The 17,552-nt window shown below is 35.3% G+C and overlaps 1 protein-coding gene across 1 annotated transcript in view; it reads left to right on the top strand.

The window, feature by feature from the left end:
- Positions 1-77: 77 nt before the first annotated feature.
- The window catches only part of KPNA5 (karyopherin subunit alpha 5), a 51,411-nt gene continuing 33,936 nt past the window's right edge, over positions 78-17,552 (top strand). Inside the window, exons 1-7 of the mRNA XM_086317177.1 lie at positions 78-1,338; positions 5,965-6,098; positions 7,415-7,516; positions 7,627-7,726; positions 9,093-9,187; positions 13,929-14,060; positions 15,952-16,040. Coding sequence (XP_086173303.1) covers positions 1,335-1,338; positions 5,965-6,098; positions 7,415-7,516; positions 7,627-7,726; positions 9,093-9,187; positions 13,929-14,060; positions 15,952-16,040 — 656 coding nt within the window. The 5' untranslated portion in view covers positions 78-1,334. The remainder of the gene's footprint in view (positions 1,339-5,964; positions 6,099-7,414; positions 7,517-7,626; positions 7,727-9,092; positions 9,188-13,928; positions 14,061-15,951; positions 16,041-17,552) is intronic.

Here is a 17,552-nt window from a genome sequence, read left to right as displayed (position 1 = left end):
GAAGGAATCCCAGCATGAACCTCTGCACGCTAATCTGGGTCGTAGTGCATTGTGGGAGTCGTAGTCGTTTTCCCGTCAAGGTTCCAACGTCTAATTTAAGAGGAGACACTAGACTCAGAGGTCTCTATAAATGAATTCCCAGGTTGGGTCCTAAGGCATTACGCGAATCCACAATACCCACTGTCTAGGGCCTGACTGAGTAGCACTCTATTACACCATCAATCAAGGGCTTATAATGCTACAGCGTGCCAAACTCCGCGAACTATGGAGGGTGGCAAAGACCTGTTTTTGCCTCAAGGTTTCAAGATAACGCTATTTTGACCCCTGATTAAAAATACGAAACAGCTCTTGGTACTTAAAAAATACAATATCAGAATTTAAAAAATCGTATCAATAGAGAGCTGTAAGGTAACCCAAAAACTTTCTCAGAAAAGAGAACAAAAAAGAACAAGAGATGGAAAACAGGAGCTTCTTTGGGGAAGGAATCATGTGCTAATTATCTTGCATATTCTGTGCCTTGCACTACATAAACAATCTGTTTTCAATACTGCTTGTTCAACCCCAAGGTTGAATCATGTGTTGAACAAGGCTATATGTGTGTTATAATAAATTAAGAATACTTTACTTGGAGTTATTTATTTCATACATCAGTGGCTACTATTTTGCAAAAAAAAAAAAAAATCCACAGATGTTACGGCATCCAAAATTTTTCAACTGAAAGGTTGAAACAAATGAGCAGAGAAGATAGGAAGAAGTGAATGAAGTTGAAGAAAATGAAGCTCCACGAGGTCAGGATTTTTATCCGTTGTGTACACTATTGTACCTCCAACATCAAATCAAGTCTGGCACAGATTAGTCCCTCCGTCAATACTACGTTGTAAAATGAATAAATGAATGGATGGAAGCTTGGATGTATGGATGAACAAAAGAACGAACGGGTGAATGACAGAATTGGCAGGGAGCGCTACTGCTGGCAGGGCAGTAGGACACACTTCTGCCACAGCAACGCACAGAGTTAAAATCCCAGAGTCCAGAAGTCGCCGGATCCTCCATGAGTGGGTGGGGCTGGGGCGTCCGCTTCTCTCCGCCCCTCTGCCTGTCGGTGCTGCAGCTTCGCTGCCGCCGCTGCCGCCACCGCCGCCGCTGCCGCGTGCAAGGGCTTCTGGGAGCCCAGACTTAGGGGTCTAGAGTAAGGGGCGCAGGAGGCCGCCATCTTGAGTTGTGAGCCTGGTCTCTGTACTCATCGCTAGGGGCGGAGTGCTGACCCCACAGTTACCGCAGCAGCCACCACAGCCGGGGACTGGGAAGTCAGGGCGCCGGCTAGTGCCACATTAATGGGTAAGTGGGAGTGACACACACCAGGTGGGGTGAGCCTCGGGTTTGGTCCTTTCGGGAGCTACTAGTTCCTGAGGCCACTGTTTTTATCCTCCACTACAATTGGAGAAAGAAATGGCAACCCACTGCAGTGTTCTCTTGCCTGGAGAATCCCAGGGACCGGGGAGCCTGGTGGGCTGCCGTCTGTGGGGTCGCACAGAGTCGGACACGACTGAAGCGACTTAGCAGCAGTAGCAGCAGCAACAAAGGGTTCAGGGCCGGGCCGGGTTCTCTCAGCTTTTCCAGAGGGAGACAGCAGTGGCGGGGGCGTGGCGGCCAGACCTTTCCCTTGAGGACGCTAAGCCGCAAGGAGCTCAGAGCCTCTCCGAGAGCCAGGCTGATGCTCAGGAGCTTTAGGCACAGGATCCTCTCGCCGCTCTGCTCCGCTGTCTCTCGGCAGTTCTTTTTTTTTTTTTTTTTCGGTACATGGTCTTAACAGACGTTGCCTGTCACTTCAGGGGCTCAGCAGTCTTTTCCGCAGCTCAGCTTGTTAGAAGTTCCTTCGTGTCCAGAATAAGGCAGGTTCAGCTCCAGGGGCCTACGTGTCGCACCCTCTACCGCCAGCGCTGCCGTCCACCTGGCGCAGATGCCTGGAAGGGCTCAGTCCTGACGCGGGCCAGCGCGGGTTAGGTGGGTGCTTCAGCTAGCTCACTTCCAAGGTGACAGTTTAATAGTGTCTCCTCACTAATGCACAAGACATGAGAGATGAGAGGAATTGAAAGCTGTGAGAAAGGATAGTGCTACTTCAAAAGAATATGACACTGGCATTTACTCTTTGACTTTTTGAACACTTCTTTAAAAAAACCTTCTGATCTGATGTCTCTTAGTTACAGCATTCCATGATTTATATTTTATTTTAAAAAGTGACTTTCTCTCATGGTAAACAGGAAATAGCTCTGTCCTTTAGATCTTCAAGTACTGCTTGTTTGCTTGTAGGGGCTCTGGTTGCTGCACTTTCCCCTTTGTACTGATCTTGTCATTTTACTAACAGACACCCAAGCCCATAGAAACGCAGGCTTTATGGAGACAAGAAATTCCGTTAATATGTATTAGAAAAAGTTCAGATTCCAGTTATTTGCCCAACCTCCGCACAGTTTTTTCAAAGAGCGGAGTCAAAAACAAGCTTATGACTGAAAAAAATCCTCTGGCAACTTTATAGTGTTTGAATGGCATTTCTTATATTTGAAATAACTTGTATGAGACAGCAGGCTTTGAAGTACTGTCTTTTAAGCTATATTCCAGAGAAAGAAAATCCCCTTGGGTGAGGCAGCTTTAAAAAATCATTTTCCTTGAACTTACCCCCTTTAAAGCAACTGCAGTGAGGATGCAGATGTTAAATAAGGGACAAGAAGTTAGTACTATAGAAGGAAAACAAACAATATATGAGTTGCTGGGGCGAGATTTTATTTGGTTAGCATTTATACTGAAAGATTTTAATTTGTCATTGCCTAGATTGATGGTCTTATGAGTACTGTCTGCTGTGTGTGTTGGGAGGCACAGGTGATTCAATCAGATGTGGGGAGAAAATATTAGAACTTCTGCTTATATTTTAAAACTTTTCTTTTTTTAATAAACTTCTGTGAATTTATAAGTGGATAGTTTATTAAGTTAGTAATATGCATATATAAATAAACAAGCATATTGAGGGTGAATTCCCAAATGTATTTTGTGTGCATAGGATATGTGATCAAAAGTTTAGAAGCCAGTGGCCTAGAAGATGCCTAATGCATAGGTGGTAAATATTGTAAAGAGGTTTATTGCTGCGAACATTTCATTTTGCTAAGATATTTTATACTGTTGAGTGTAATTCAACAATAAATATGAAGCCATTTGCTCGGTAATTAACTTTGTTTTTCCCTTCCAAGAGCCTAAGCTTTTATTAGTGCAACAGAGCTTTTATATATAAAATAGAGAATAATGCTAAACATTGTTATTAAGAAAGTTAGATTGAACTGTTTCTAGACATAGGTATTTGTAGGTGCACACAATATTGCTAAAATTAATTTATTGACTTTTATAAAGAGATATTGGTTGATTATACATGTATTTTAATTGCACAACTATATACATGTGTTAAGAGGTGCAAAGTACTTTTTAAATCATTGTAAAGTCCTCAGCCCTTTCCATTCTACCTTTAGTTCCACCACTAAAGAAATTTTTCTTACTTTACCAGTGACCTGATTATCAAGTCTACCTTCCTGTGGCACTTGACTTATTGTAGACACTTAAATATTTGTGGGATAAATCAATGAATGAATAAATTGAGTGACTTTTTTTTTTTAGGGTCACTGCAACTGAAATATTTCTTTATCTTTTAAATTCCCTTCTTTTTCAGGACTCTTATTTTCTTCTGATCCTTCTATTTATGTTTGGTTTCCTTTGTTTTCCATTTTCCATGGAAATGTGAACATCCTTAAGACATCCTTTGGGCGTCTTTCTTTTATAGCTCTAGTGCTCTTGTATGATCATTCAATACTCTTTTCCTGAGTTTGACTCATAATTTTTAACCATTTATAAATCAAAACCTTCTGTTTGTGCTCTATGTACTATAAATTTAACACATTTAAGATTAAATTCACTATACATCATTAGAGTTGCTGCAGTAAACAATAACAAAATTCTAACAAGGGTAGCCAGGATACAGAGCAACAATAATAGCTAATGGAAATGCAAAGTGGTATACTTACTTTTCAGAATGGCAGTTATAAAATGTGAAGCATATGCTTGTCCTGTTATCCATAGATTCTACTCCTAGATATTTACCTGAGAGAAATGAAAACTTACATTTACACAACCTGTACATGAGTGTTTATAACAGTTTTATTTGTAACTGCCCTAAACTAGAAACTGAAAACTACCAGGGCTTCCCTGGTGGCTCAGAGGGTAAAGTGTCTGCCTGCAATGCAGGAGACCTGGGTTCGATCCCTGGGTCGGGAAGATCTCCTGGAGAAGGAAATGGCAGCCCACGCCAGTATTCTTGTCTGGAGAATCCCATGGACAGAGGAGCCTGGTGGGCTACAGTCTACCGGGTCGCAAAGAGTTGGACACGACTGAGCGACTTCACCTTCACTAAACTAGAAACCACCTAAATGTCCTTCAGCTAGTGAATCAATAAACTGTGGTATATCTGTACAATAGAATATTGCTAAACAATAAAGAATGAATTTTGATACATGCCAACACTATGGTGACTCACAGATACACTATGTTAAATGAAGACAATTAAGACTATATACTGTTGTAATTTCATTTATGTGAAATTTGGGGAAAGGCAGAGCTATGGAAATAGTGGTTGCCAGGTTTTAGGAGTAGGAGAAGGACTAAATAGGAGCAGCATGAGGAAGTTTTGGGGGGAATTATGAAGCTGTTCTGTATCTTAATTATGTTGGTTATACGCCTGAGCATTGTGTCAAGTTCGTAGAACTGTGTACTGAGTGATTTTTGCTGTGTGTAAGTGAAAAATAAAATAATTGAATTCATTGTTTTCATCTCAAAAACAAGGAGGCAAGAAAACAAAACCACTACGCCAATCCTCCATCTGTATTCCCTTCTTGGGTTATTTTGTCATTATTCTGAAAGAGTTCATGCTGGAAACCATGAAATCATCCTCAACTCCTTTCTCTTTCTTAGCACATATTTCTTATGCTCACTTGGCCTCTAATTCTTATTGAATCAGTATCTGAAATGTTTCTGGAATCAGTCTGTCTTCTGTGTTTTTCAGTGCAGCTACTAATTTACTTTAGGTCTTTTATCATCAATGTTTGAAACAACCTTCTCTTTAATTTCTTAATTCTTCTCCTTAGGATCAAGACCAGATTTCTCAGCTAGATTGCAGGAACTATATATTTCAACCTTACCTACCTTTCTGGTTTTATCTCCTGCCCCTTTTAAAATATATTTTATGTTTATATGTTTTGTATATTTATAAAATATTTATGTGTTAATTTTTAAAATATGTATAATAAAACTACTTAAAATATAGAAATATTTCAGTATTTTAAATGAACTGATTATACTCTAGTACTGAAAATTGGTATTGTAGTCATAAGTCAAGTCCTGACCTGTGTGGTTTTAGTTCTTTAGGCAGTTCCTTAAGTAAATGAAAGAAGCCAGACACCAATAAATACATACAGTGTGCTTACTGAAACTTGATGCTGTATTTTATTGAAAATAAGACAATTCGTTGCTGATTATTTCTTGATCTTTCCAGAAGCTGTGATTTAGAAGTTTTTTATCCAACTGTTTTCATGACTGTTTCCTGGCTAACAGTTATTTTAAGATGCACCTCACTTATAGAAAGGTTAAAATACCAGGGATAGGAGAGTGCCTCTCCGAATCAGTGAAATTATGGTAATGACTTTGTGTTTAGACCAAAATCTATTATTTGTTTGATAGTGAAGTCCTAAAACATTTGATTATTTTCCTCCAATTTTGATGTGGAGGTGAGAGGATGTATTCATTGTACATAATTTTCAGGATGAGTTTTATTGGTGTATTTAATCCACGAGCCTGAATTTATTGCCCCAGAGTAAACATCTCATGTTATTTTGAAAGTAATTGGTACCTATTTTCTTCACTCCTAATCTTAAGATGCCATGGCCAGTCCAGGGAAAGATAACTATAGAATGAAAAGTTATAAGAATAAAGCCCTAAACCCCCAGGAGATGCGTAGACGAAGAGAAGAAGAAGGAATACAGCTTCGAAAACAAAAAAGAGAAGAACAGGTAGGTGTCTTAAAATATTTAATTCTGTTATTGCTAATTTTTAGATAATTTTAAATGAAAAATTTTTTTCTAGGAAATTGAATATAAATATATTTTTATTAGAATCCAGTAATATTAGCAAATTCATGAATCAGAATCCTGTGCTATTTTACTTTTCTATTCCATTGATGAACCTTTTATGTCAATATTTCTACCCCAGCGCTAAGACATATTTACTCTTGAGCCTATTTGTATCACTTCCACTCAGTGTTACAACATTTGCCCCCTAGAAAAACATTAACTGTATTCGTCACTTTGTGGTTTTCATAACCCTTGCCCCTAAGTTAATTATAATCGTTTTCCTATGCTACTCATACTGTTCTCCTATAGTCTCATCAGGCAGACCTCTTAGCCTTCTCTGTTTGAGCTTTATATATGGAAAATAAGGAATAGAAAAATTCATTTAAAAGAATGCATCTCCACATGTTTCATTCCAAGACACACTGAAATTTAGAAGTATTCATCAATAAGTAGAAGGGTATGGTCCTCACATACATGAATTAGAACCACTATGTAAAAGGGACTAGCAATGTAGAAAGTTAAAAAAGGCGTGTTTTGGAAATATGATTATCCCCCCTATTTATAGCATCTAACATAGTCTCTACTATATTACAGTAGGTACTTAAGAAAAAAAAGTCTGTTAAATAAAGGAATAGGAAAAGAACTGTGTAGAGACTGAGGAAGAGCAGAATTTTATTTAGCTATCAAAAAGATTATGATACCAGATTTTTTATCAGTTTTGATTTATGAAATATACATGTAAATCTTGCTCTGTGACTTGACCATGTCTCTCTCTTCCTCTCTTTTTTTTTTTCTTTATGTTCACTCAGTTATTAAGCATAGGGTCATCTTTCCTGAGAGTTGTTCTTGTTACTTGTTAGTCTGATATACTGGCTCTGTTAATATATCACATTATCTCACTCATATAACAGATCTGCTTTTCTTCTTAGATATCTCATAATTCAGTGTAGGCATATGTGTTTTTCTAAGTGCTGTAAAATATAAATGTGTGTTCTGTTTATGGTACTGGAAATTGGTTAAAAGACCTGAGATTAAGAATGTCCCAAAGCAGTCTATAGGACAAGAGCTAATCTAGCCCCAGATGTTTAACTTCTCTTGAATAATTTAAGTGTTTATGGTATGGCGATTACAAAATACTAAAATATTCAGAACTTTAAGTGATAAAATGATTGTTTTGTTCACTTAAAGGAAAAAATAATTCTATGGGAATTTAGGGTTTTATGGAAAACTTAATGTATTATTTCTCTTTATTATAGTTATTCAAACGCAGAAATGTCTCTTTGCCCAGAAATGATGAATCTATGTTAGAAAATCCTATCCAGGATCCAGACATCAGTTCCACTGTACCCATTCCAGAGGTAGATATTACAAATGTATTTCAAATTATATTTCTTCAGTATTTCAGAGATGTACTGCAAAATTATTAATTTAAAATGTTTGGATAATAATTATATTTTCTGTGTTTTAGGAAGAAGTTATTACTTCAGATATGGTTCAGATGATTTTTTCTAATAATGCTGATCAACAGCTAACAGCTACACAGAAATTTAGAAAGCTGCTTTCTAAAGGCAAGAATTATTTTCAGTGTGCTTATTTGATGTTACTTATTTCTTGATGTTACAGGAATTTGTAGTGCAATTTTGTTAGTTTTTTTTTTAAATTTTAAGACTCTTTGCCAGTACGTCTTAATTTTTTCCATAATCTCTTTTTTAAAACCATTATACTGTCAAAGTAACACATGTTGATTGTAGAATATCTGCAAATGTAAAAGAATTTAAAGAAGCAAAATAGTCCCAAATCAGTCCCATTGCTAAGAAAGTTAGAGATACATATTTATAAATTCTTACAGAAATATTTTTCAGACTTTTTAAAAATGGCAGCATGACAGCAGAGCATGAATGTAAAATAATTTAATCAGATATTTCTTTTTTTTACAAATTTTAAAAAATTTAATTTCTATTTTATATTGGGTGGGAGTAAAAGCATTAATATTATGTATTATCTTGTTGATGTTTTATAACTGTAAGAGCAGTTTAGGCTGTAGAATCCAGACTTTTCATATAGAACATCAAAACAAAACTTTGTAGTATTTTACTAGCTTTGCAGAAATCTCCCAATTTTTGAAAAAGTTAGGATAGTAAATTTGTAGAAAAAGGAAAAGGAAAAATGTCTATTCCTTTTTTTTTTTCTTTTGACCACATTGCTTGACTTGTGGGATCTTAGTTCCCAATCATTGAACCTGGGCCCCCTGCATTGCAGGTGCATTGGACTGCCAGGAAATCCCAGAAATATCTTTAAGTTTGCATTTATTTTAATTGCATTTACTTTTTGCACTTATTTTAATTTGCATTTAAACTTCTTAGAGATTTTATTATTCTCTTAAGTCCTCACCTATTGTGAGAGTTTATCAAGAATTCTACATAGTTCAATAGCATTTTTGTAAATAACATCTTGAGAAGATAGGACTTGTCTGGCTGAAAGACATTAGGCAGTTCATGGTTGTAGTCAAAGGGATATCCCTGGAAATTGGAGTATGGTTATGAAGAATTAGAAGGACTGTTATCCTTAGGAGGGTTATTATCCTTTGATTGGTGTTTTGAGTATTGGACTGAAATACTCCCATACTGTAAAGGTGACCTGCTAAATAGCCTTTAATTTATGAATTTTAAATATTTGTTTAGGAAATATTTTAAAATTTTCTTACTGTTACACTAATGAAAAATAATTTGCTTTTTTGTAGTTTTTTTTTTTTTGGCAGCAAACATTGCAGTTATGAGAGCATTTATTTTCTTCAGTTACGTCCAGCTAAGGGTTTCAAGTCTGGGCAGTGAAATCTAGGAAAGAGTTATTTTGTGTGTCCTGTTAACTGACACAGGGTCCAGATCATTGTGCTTTTGTATCTGCATAATAGCTTCATTCTTTTTTAATTTTTAGAACCTAATCCACCAATTGATCAAGTTATACAGAAACCAGGAGTGGTGCAGAGATTTGTGAAATTTCTTGAAAGAAATGAAAATTGTACATTACAAGTGAGTTCTGTAGTTTACGTTCTTAATTATCTTTCCAGAAATGACATAGGATTAGTTTCTAGTGAAAGCAACTTCTACAGTACTGAATATATTGTAAGCATTCAGTAAATATCAGTAGGTGGCGATTAAAGGTGGTGCTACCTGTCTTGCCCTGGTCAAGTTTACAGTGCTAATTTTTTCTAGGAACTATTACTTTCTCTAGAAACTATTATCATTAAGCAATTTTTTTTGAAAAATATATTTAAAATCATTTGTAATTTTAAGAAAAATTTTATAGTTGTCAACCTTTAATAACTTTTGCTTTAGAAAATCATAAATCAAAATGTTAACTTACTTAATAGTTAAATTTATTTTGGCTCCTAACTAAAGTTGTGACTTTTTAGTATAAACTCTTGTACCTCTTAAAACATTTTTATCTGATTGATCAGTTCCTTTTTTTTTTTTTTTAAGCAAGAACAAATCAGTATAATCTACTTAAAATGTGACCAAAGTTAAGTGTGTCTTAAAGAGTGTTGCTTCTCAGTTATAGTGAAAATTTAAAGATGTCTTCCAAATAATTGGCTACTAAAAATATTGAAGTTTGCAAATATTTTACTGTTTAGGATTGTTCTTCCTGACTTTCATTGCTATATATATATAACCTACACCTACTTTCTTAATGCTCTTATTGGTATAGGAGAACTGTTCCTGGTATTTGAATAATTTGAAATTACATCTTAGAATAGTGTTCCACTTAATCTGAGTAACTTGGGAAAGATCCTCTCTCTAGGTATAAGCAAAGAAATGTGCTGCACTTCTGAATATTACCCATCATGAGCTTTATAAAAAATGCTGAGAATGTTTACAATAAGGATAGTCTTATGTCAATTAAGTGATAATGCTATAAGGACTATTAATCACCTAAAATCTATCTATCAACTAGGGTCTTTATGTAATAGTGCTGTAAGGGCTGGAAATCATGGTTTGGTCATTGACTTTATTTGTAAGCTCTGAGTCCAAACTAAAACCTAAGCCTCCTGATAGCAGTTTATTATTTGGCTCTTTAATTCTAAGTGATTGAAAGAAGAAGTGAATGGATAAAATTGAATGTTACTTTAAACAATACATTGTATAAGGCATTGTAGTTACAGATTGGTAAGATATTTCTCTCTTTGCAGAAATTCTTCACTCTGTTGGGGAAGACAAACACCTAAACAGATCTATAGTACTATAGATGATACTATAGTACACTTAGTGCTAATAGAAAATTGTTATACAAAGTACTTTGAGAGCAGAGAGAACATAGCAGCTTATGTTTACAATGTTACACAGCTAGTCTTAAGGGGGAATGAGAGTTTAACAGGCTGAATAAAAGGAAAAGTAATTTCAGGTTGTGAAAATAGCATGTGTAGAAAGCACACAGTATTCAAGAATGTTGGGGATTTGAGAGTTTATCAGTCATTGTATGTGTTAGTCACTCAGTCGTGTCCCTTTGTAATCCTGTGGACTGTAGCCCTTCAGGCTTCTCTGTTCATGGAATTCTCCAGTCAAGAATACTGGAGTGAGTTGCCATTTTGTTCTCCAATTAATCATTATACTTGAAACCTAGTGAAATTCAACAGTGTGTTCTTGGGGCAGCTATATGGTGTGCCATATTATCCAAGTTAATATGAAATATATTGTTCAATATATTCTTGAACCATACCAAAGAATGCTCAAACTACTGCACAATTGCACTCATCTCACACGTTAGTAAAGTAATGCTCAAAATTCTCCAAACCAGGCTTCAGCAATATATGAACCGTGAACTTCCAGATGTTCAAGCTGGTTTTAGAAAAGGAAAAGGAACCAGAGATCAAATTGCCAACAATCACTGGATCATCAAAAAAGCAAGAGAGTTCCAGAAAAACATCTATTTCTGTTTTATTGACTATGCCAAAGCCTTTGACTGTGTGGATCACAATAAACTGTGGAAAATTCTGAAAGAGATGGGCATACCAGACCACCTGACCTGCCTCTTGAGAAACCTATATGCAGGTCAGGAAGCAACAGTTAGAACTGAACGTGGAACAACAGACTGGTTCCAAATAGGAACAGGAGTACGTCAAGGCTGTATATTGTCACCCTGTTTATTTAACTTATATGCAGAATACATCATGAGAAACGCTGGGCTGGAGGAAGCACAGACTGCAATCAAGATTGCCAGGAGAAATATCAATAACCTCAGGTATGCAGATGACACCACCCTTATGGCAGAAAGTAAAGAAGAGCTAAAGAGCCTCTTGATGAAAGTGAAAGAGGAGAGTGAAAAAGTTGTCTTAAAGCTCAACATTCAGAAAACTTAGATTATGGCATCCAGTCCCATCATTTTATGGGAAATAGATGGGGAAACAGTGGCTGACTTTATTTTTTGGGGCTCCAAAATCACTGCAGATGGTGATTGTAGCCATGAAATTAAAAGACGCTTGCTTCTTGGAAGAAGAGTTATGACCAACCTAGACAGCATATTGAAAAGCAGAGACATTACTTTATCAGTAAAGTCAAGGCTATGGTATTTCCAGTGGTCATGTATGGATGTGAGAGTTGGACTATAAAGAAAGCTGAGCACTGAAGAATTGATGTTTTGAACTGTGGTGTTGGAGAAGACTCTTGAGAGTCCCTTGGACTGCCGGGAGATCCAACCAGTCAATCCTAAAGGAATTTAGTCCTGAATATTCATTGAAAGGCCTGATACTGAAACTCCAATACTTTGGCCACCTGATGCAAAGAGCTGACTCATTTGAAAAGACCCTGGTGCTGGGAAAGATTGAGGGCAGGAGGAGAAGGGGACGACAGAGGATTAGATGGTTGGATGGTATCACTGACTTGATGGACATGGGTTTGGGTGAACTCCGGGAGTTGGTAATGGACAGGGAGGCCTGGCGTGCTGCGGTTCATGGGGCTGCAAAGAGTCGGACACAACTGAGTGAATGAACTGAACTGAACTATACTAAGTTCTGTTTTGAGAGTGCATTTATCAGTCCAATAACGTTACCCTAGGTACCCAACTAACACAATTGGCTATATAGTACTGTGCTGTAAAAGGTTTATAATGCTTTCCACACAAATAATACATAAAAAACAACCAAAAAATAAAGAAAACATTTTTAATCTCGTAGTATACTACCTTGAAAAGTATAGTAGTGTAGTACAGCAGCTGGCAGGCAGGGGCTGGCATGCCAGGCGAGAAGAGTTACTGACTGGAGGAGGGAGAGAAAGTGGGGATGGTAGAGCTGAAGGATCGTCAACAATAGGAGATGGAGGTTAGGCTGCAGATATATATCAGTATATATATATGCAGTATATCTGTATCACTCTTGCCTGATGTTGATGGAACACACGTTCACATCTTTGAAAGTTTGTATCCTGAAGGCTCATATGTAGGGGACTTACTGTAATTGAGAGGCCTCAAACTGGGGACCTACATGTTTGGCCTGCACATGTTTTAAAATATATGAATTCAGATATCAGGCTTTCAAAAGTTGAAGAATTTCAAATGGAAGTCTAGATTTGGGCTTCTTTTTACAAATCAGAAGAATTGGCATTGTTGCCACATACTGAAGATCTAGTGGAGTTGAATAGGAGCTCTGCCTCTTTTTTTTTTCCTTTTAAAAAATATAACCATTTTCTCTAGTTTTATCTGTACTTTTCATGCCTTTCACTAATGCTTTTTATTACACTTCTATTAATCATAATAATACCTACCTTAATGTGAAAAGTTGTCTAGGCCAAATATTTTTAAAGCCATTGTCATTATTGTCACTCCTTAATTTGCAGGTCTAATTTGCTAGTTGGTTAGAGAACCATGAGTTAAAATTTTCTCAATTGCATCATTATAAATCCATCACAGATAAGTATATCTGAAATCTGATTGATATGAGTAACTTCCAGAGGCACTGCTACTTGAAAGAATACCACAAGTTCTTATGGCTCTGCTAATAATGAACTCTTTCACCTTGAACTAACCACCTAAATGTATGGCTTTCTAGTTTTTCTTATTTAAGTGAGAAGGTTTAGAATAGATGATCCTTAGGGAAACAAAAGTAACCTTTTATGATTCTGCTGCTGCTGCTGCTAAGTTGCTTCAGTTGTGTCCGACTCTGTGCGACCCCAGAGATGGCAGCCCACCAGCCCTCCCCCGTCCCTGGGATTCTCCAGGCAAGAACACTGGAGTGGGTTGCCATTTCCTTCTCCAGTGCAGGAAAGTGAAAAGTGAAAGTGAAGTCGCTCAGTCGTGTCCGACTCCTAGCGACCCCATGGACTGCAACCCACCAGGCTCCAATGCCCATGGGATTTTCCAGGCAAGAGTACTGGAGTAGGGTGCCATTGCCTTCTCCATTTATGATTCTAAGTTCCATAAATATTCTATTAATTAAGTAGTGTGTATCATTTTGTTGTAAACTGCTTGATTTAGAATACCTGGCTCCCTAATAGTAAACATCAGGGGTTTTATGAAATATAAATTCAGATGTGTTCATTTATTGTTAATGATTTTATAAATTTTTATTCTTCTCAGTTCTTATTTTTCCAGATTGAAGAGTCCTTTTTAAAAAAAAATTTTTTTTACCTATCAAATCTGATTTCACATTGAATCTTATTAATCGTAAGTGAATCTTTCTCTCAGACTTATTCAGCTAAGTCTTGACTCCCTCTCTTCTTCCTTTCTTCCTCTTTCTGGCATTTCTTTGGGGCTTTCATCTATTTTGCTTTTATTTTTCCTTAGTTTGAAGCTGCGTGGGCATTAACTAATATAGCATCTGGAACTTTTCTGCATACCAAAGTAGTGATTGAAACTGGGGCTGTTCCAATTTTTATCAAACTTCTTAATTCAGAGCATGAAGATGTTCAAGAACAGGTAAGTTTCTAACTTGAACTGTTATATCTACTAGATTTTAATTTTCTCTTGAAAGTGCCATTTGTGATTATGATTTGAAATTCATTTTTACCAAGTTGCCTGTGCATTACATTTGTTAGAATATAATAATTTCTGTTTAGTGTCAAATTGGAAGGAAGAATGAACTGTTTTAGGTATTATCCTAGCTCCTTTGTATATAGATTTCAGCTATTGAGAATTATTATTCCCATTTATAGAAGAGCATACTGAGACCCAGAAAAGATAGTAATTTACCCAAAGTCACGGTGAAGGGCTGAGCCAGGTTTTAAACCTGGAACAGTCTGACTCCTTGTTCTTTACATGTATGTAGATTATTTTATTGTTTCTTTTTAATATGTCATGTTATTTTTAATAAACCATTTTAGATTAGACTTTATAAATAAATTATCATAGTTGTTGTAACAGGGAAAATCTAATCACATATAATTTTTACCATCTAGAGAAAGTCAAATGTTTTGTTATTTTTGTTTTGATTCATGTTCATGCAAATTGATCCATAGATCTCACTACCATTCCATTTGTTTGTTTATATATATTTTTTTATATTTTTTCCCACTTAACAATAGTATTGAGAGCTTTTTCTTATGGCATTAATTATTCTTGAAGAAAACTTTACTGATTACTCATTATCCATTCAGGTAGCTACATAATTTATTCCTCAGTAGTTGTACAATTGAGTTATTTCTAGCTTGTTGGTGTTAATATTGTGGTGAGCATCATTATATATCAATCTTGATAGTAATATGTCTTGACATTAATATATGCCTTGATTATTTCATTAGGGAAAAATGATTATACTCAAATAAAAGCTTTTAAAGTGCTATTACTATTTCAAAGTTGACTTCCAAAATGTTATAAAAATTGATATCCCACAAACAAAATACTTCACAGGGTGAAAAATGTCATCACTTTAAAAACTTTTTCTTAAAAATGTAAAAAATAAACTTAGGTCTAGAGTAGATGTTAAAAATATTAGTGTAAATTTTAAATGTTAAAATATAATTTTCTCAGTTGAAAAATTAACTTATGTCTACTTTTGTACTTATGAGAAACTTGAAATGAAAATATAATGATCATTTGCATTTGTGTAATTTCTTATCGAATTGAAATTTAATACAGGAATAATTTGATCTTTTACTGTCATTTATTTAATCTGGACTATCTCTAAGCTTATTTTTAAGCATTAATTCAAGACAGTTCTCACATTAGCTTTACCTTATAGTTTACTATGCTTTATCTCTCCTTCCTTTTTTCTTTTACAAGTTAGTTCCTTCCCAGTGAGTGGATTCTTTGGCATAGTAGCAAACTTCTAGCATAGGTAATTGTAAAATTCCCTAAATAGATATACAGTTGACCCTTGAACAAAACAGGTTTGAATGTGTTGGTTTACTTACACACAGTTTTTTTTTGCAATACATACATACTGCAGTACTATACAATCTGAAGTTGGTTGAGTCTGCAAGTGATCTTGGGTAAGGAGGGCCAGCTTTAAAGTTATACATGGATTTTCGACTGTGCAGGGGTTGATGCCCCTCACTGCCAAATTGTTCAAAGGTCAACTATATTTTGTCTCTCCATGTAGATTCAAAGTAGACAAACTATCTCCTTCTTAAAGAGAATAAACATTTCACTATCATGTAAGAAAAAATTTTTAAATGCCCTGTGTTTTAATTTGACTAAAAATATTATTAAAGATACTTTTGAAGTTTTCCTTTCTTGTCTACTAACATGTTTTTTTTTTAACATCTTGAAAACTTACCAGTTTTTTCCTTTTACAATAAAATTTCATTCTTAAGAGAGAATCTTATTTAAGATATTGTCGTAAAAGAATATTTTTTATTGTTTTTTGAAGGCTGTTTGGGCACTTGGTAATATTGCTGGTGACAATGCAGAATGCAGAGATTTTGTTTTGAATTGTGAAATACTTCCACCTCTTTTAGAGTAAGTACTTTAAGTTTATCACAATTAAATACTATTAACTTTTGGAAAAGCAAACTATTTACACTATATTTCTACGTACACATTTACTTCTTCAGTGATACTTTTAAATTTTGCTTATGTTTGGCCAAGCCTGAAATAGCTTGAAATTACATAAAACTAACAAAATTTCTGGTTGTATCATATCTGTCTTTTATGTTCCCTTAAGCCACACTTCACAGCATTCATTGCTTACTTGATGCCTACTGTGCTAAAACAGTTATTCTAGAGAACAAGGATAAGTAGTAGTTTTTAATACACTAAAAATTTAAAAGTTACTAAAGCAGATGATATTGAGTTGATGAACAGATGATGTGTTGAACTTGTCAGATTTTCATATTTGATTTTGAAATGTTCAGAGAACAGAGAGATTTTTTCAGAATTAGAATTTTACTTAAAATGACTTAGCTAGTGGTTTCTTTTTCTAATACTTTACACTTTTTTTAAGAAAAGAAGCTCCCCTATAATATAGGGTTCTTTACAAAGATGACGTAAAATTATTTGAAAGATAGGTTTATTTATCCAAGTTGGTTATCATTTATTGAGAGAATTTTTATTTAGGCTGAATACCATTGGCAAATAGTGAAAAAGGAAAAAGTAATTGAGATATTTTGAAAGGGAAAATTTTACTCTTACCATTTCTGTGCCATTTGCCATCCTTTCCAAGCTTAGAAATTAGAATATGTTTTTAGATACAGTTTTGTTTTGTTTTTAGATACAAAGAATATGTTTTTAGATACAGTTTTGCAAAATATATTTTGTTGTTTTAGAATGTGTAACTTTCCGTGGACAAAATGGATTTCTCAGCATCATTTCACTCAACTCACACTGAGTACTTAACTATGTTCAGGCCACTGAACCACTTGTGATTTCATTTACTTTGGGCTTATTCAAAATAATATCTGAGCAGTTAGTCCAATTATAAAGGAAAATACTGATTTAGCATTCAATATCAGAATTATTTTGACGTTCATACTACTAAAAGTATCTGTTAAATTTTCAACTTAGGGTTTTTCTGGCCTGATTTTATGGTTTGTAGATTAACTGTGAGCACTTTGTTTCTCTTTTTACTTTGTCTCTAGGCCATATTCTTTGCTGTCTGTCTTTGGGTCATTTATTATTTGTTAATATTTAAAGTTGGTAATGGTTTATGAAATAATAAGTAAGCATTTCTTAGTTCTAATTACTCTAAATGTTCTGCTGTTAAGTCACTTCAGTCGTGTCTGACTCTGTGCGACCCCATAGACGGCAGCCTACTAGGCTGCCCCGTCCCTGGGATTCTCCAGGCAAGAATACTGGAGTGGGTTGCCATTTCCTTCTCCAGTGCGTGAAAGTGAAGTCGCTCAGTTGTGCCCAACTCTTAGCAATATTTTAATTATGACTAAAGAAACCAAACTAAAAAACAAAGGTCTAATGAAAAACAAACAGTACCCAGCTATCTAATCATGGTTATAAACATAATAAATTTCAGAAAAA

This window comes from Bos grunniens, chromosome 9, assembly GCF_055505025.1.
Source record: "Bos grunniens cultivar Pamir isolate PY7600 chromosome 9, Bosgru_T2T1.0, whole genome shotgun sequence".
Lineage (NCBI taxonomy): Eukaryota > Metazoa > Chordata > Mammalia > Artiodactyla > Bovidae > Bos > Bos grunniens.
This window is presented reverse-complemented; position numbering and strand designations above follow the sequence as displayed.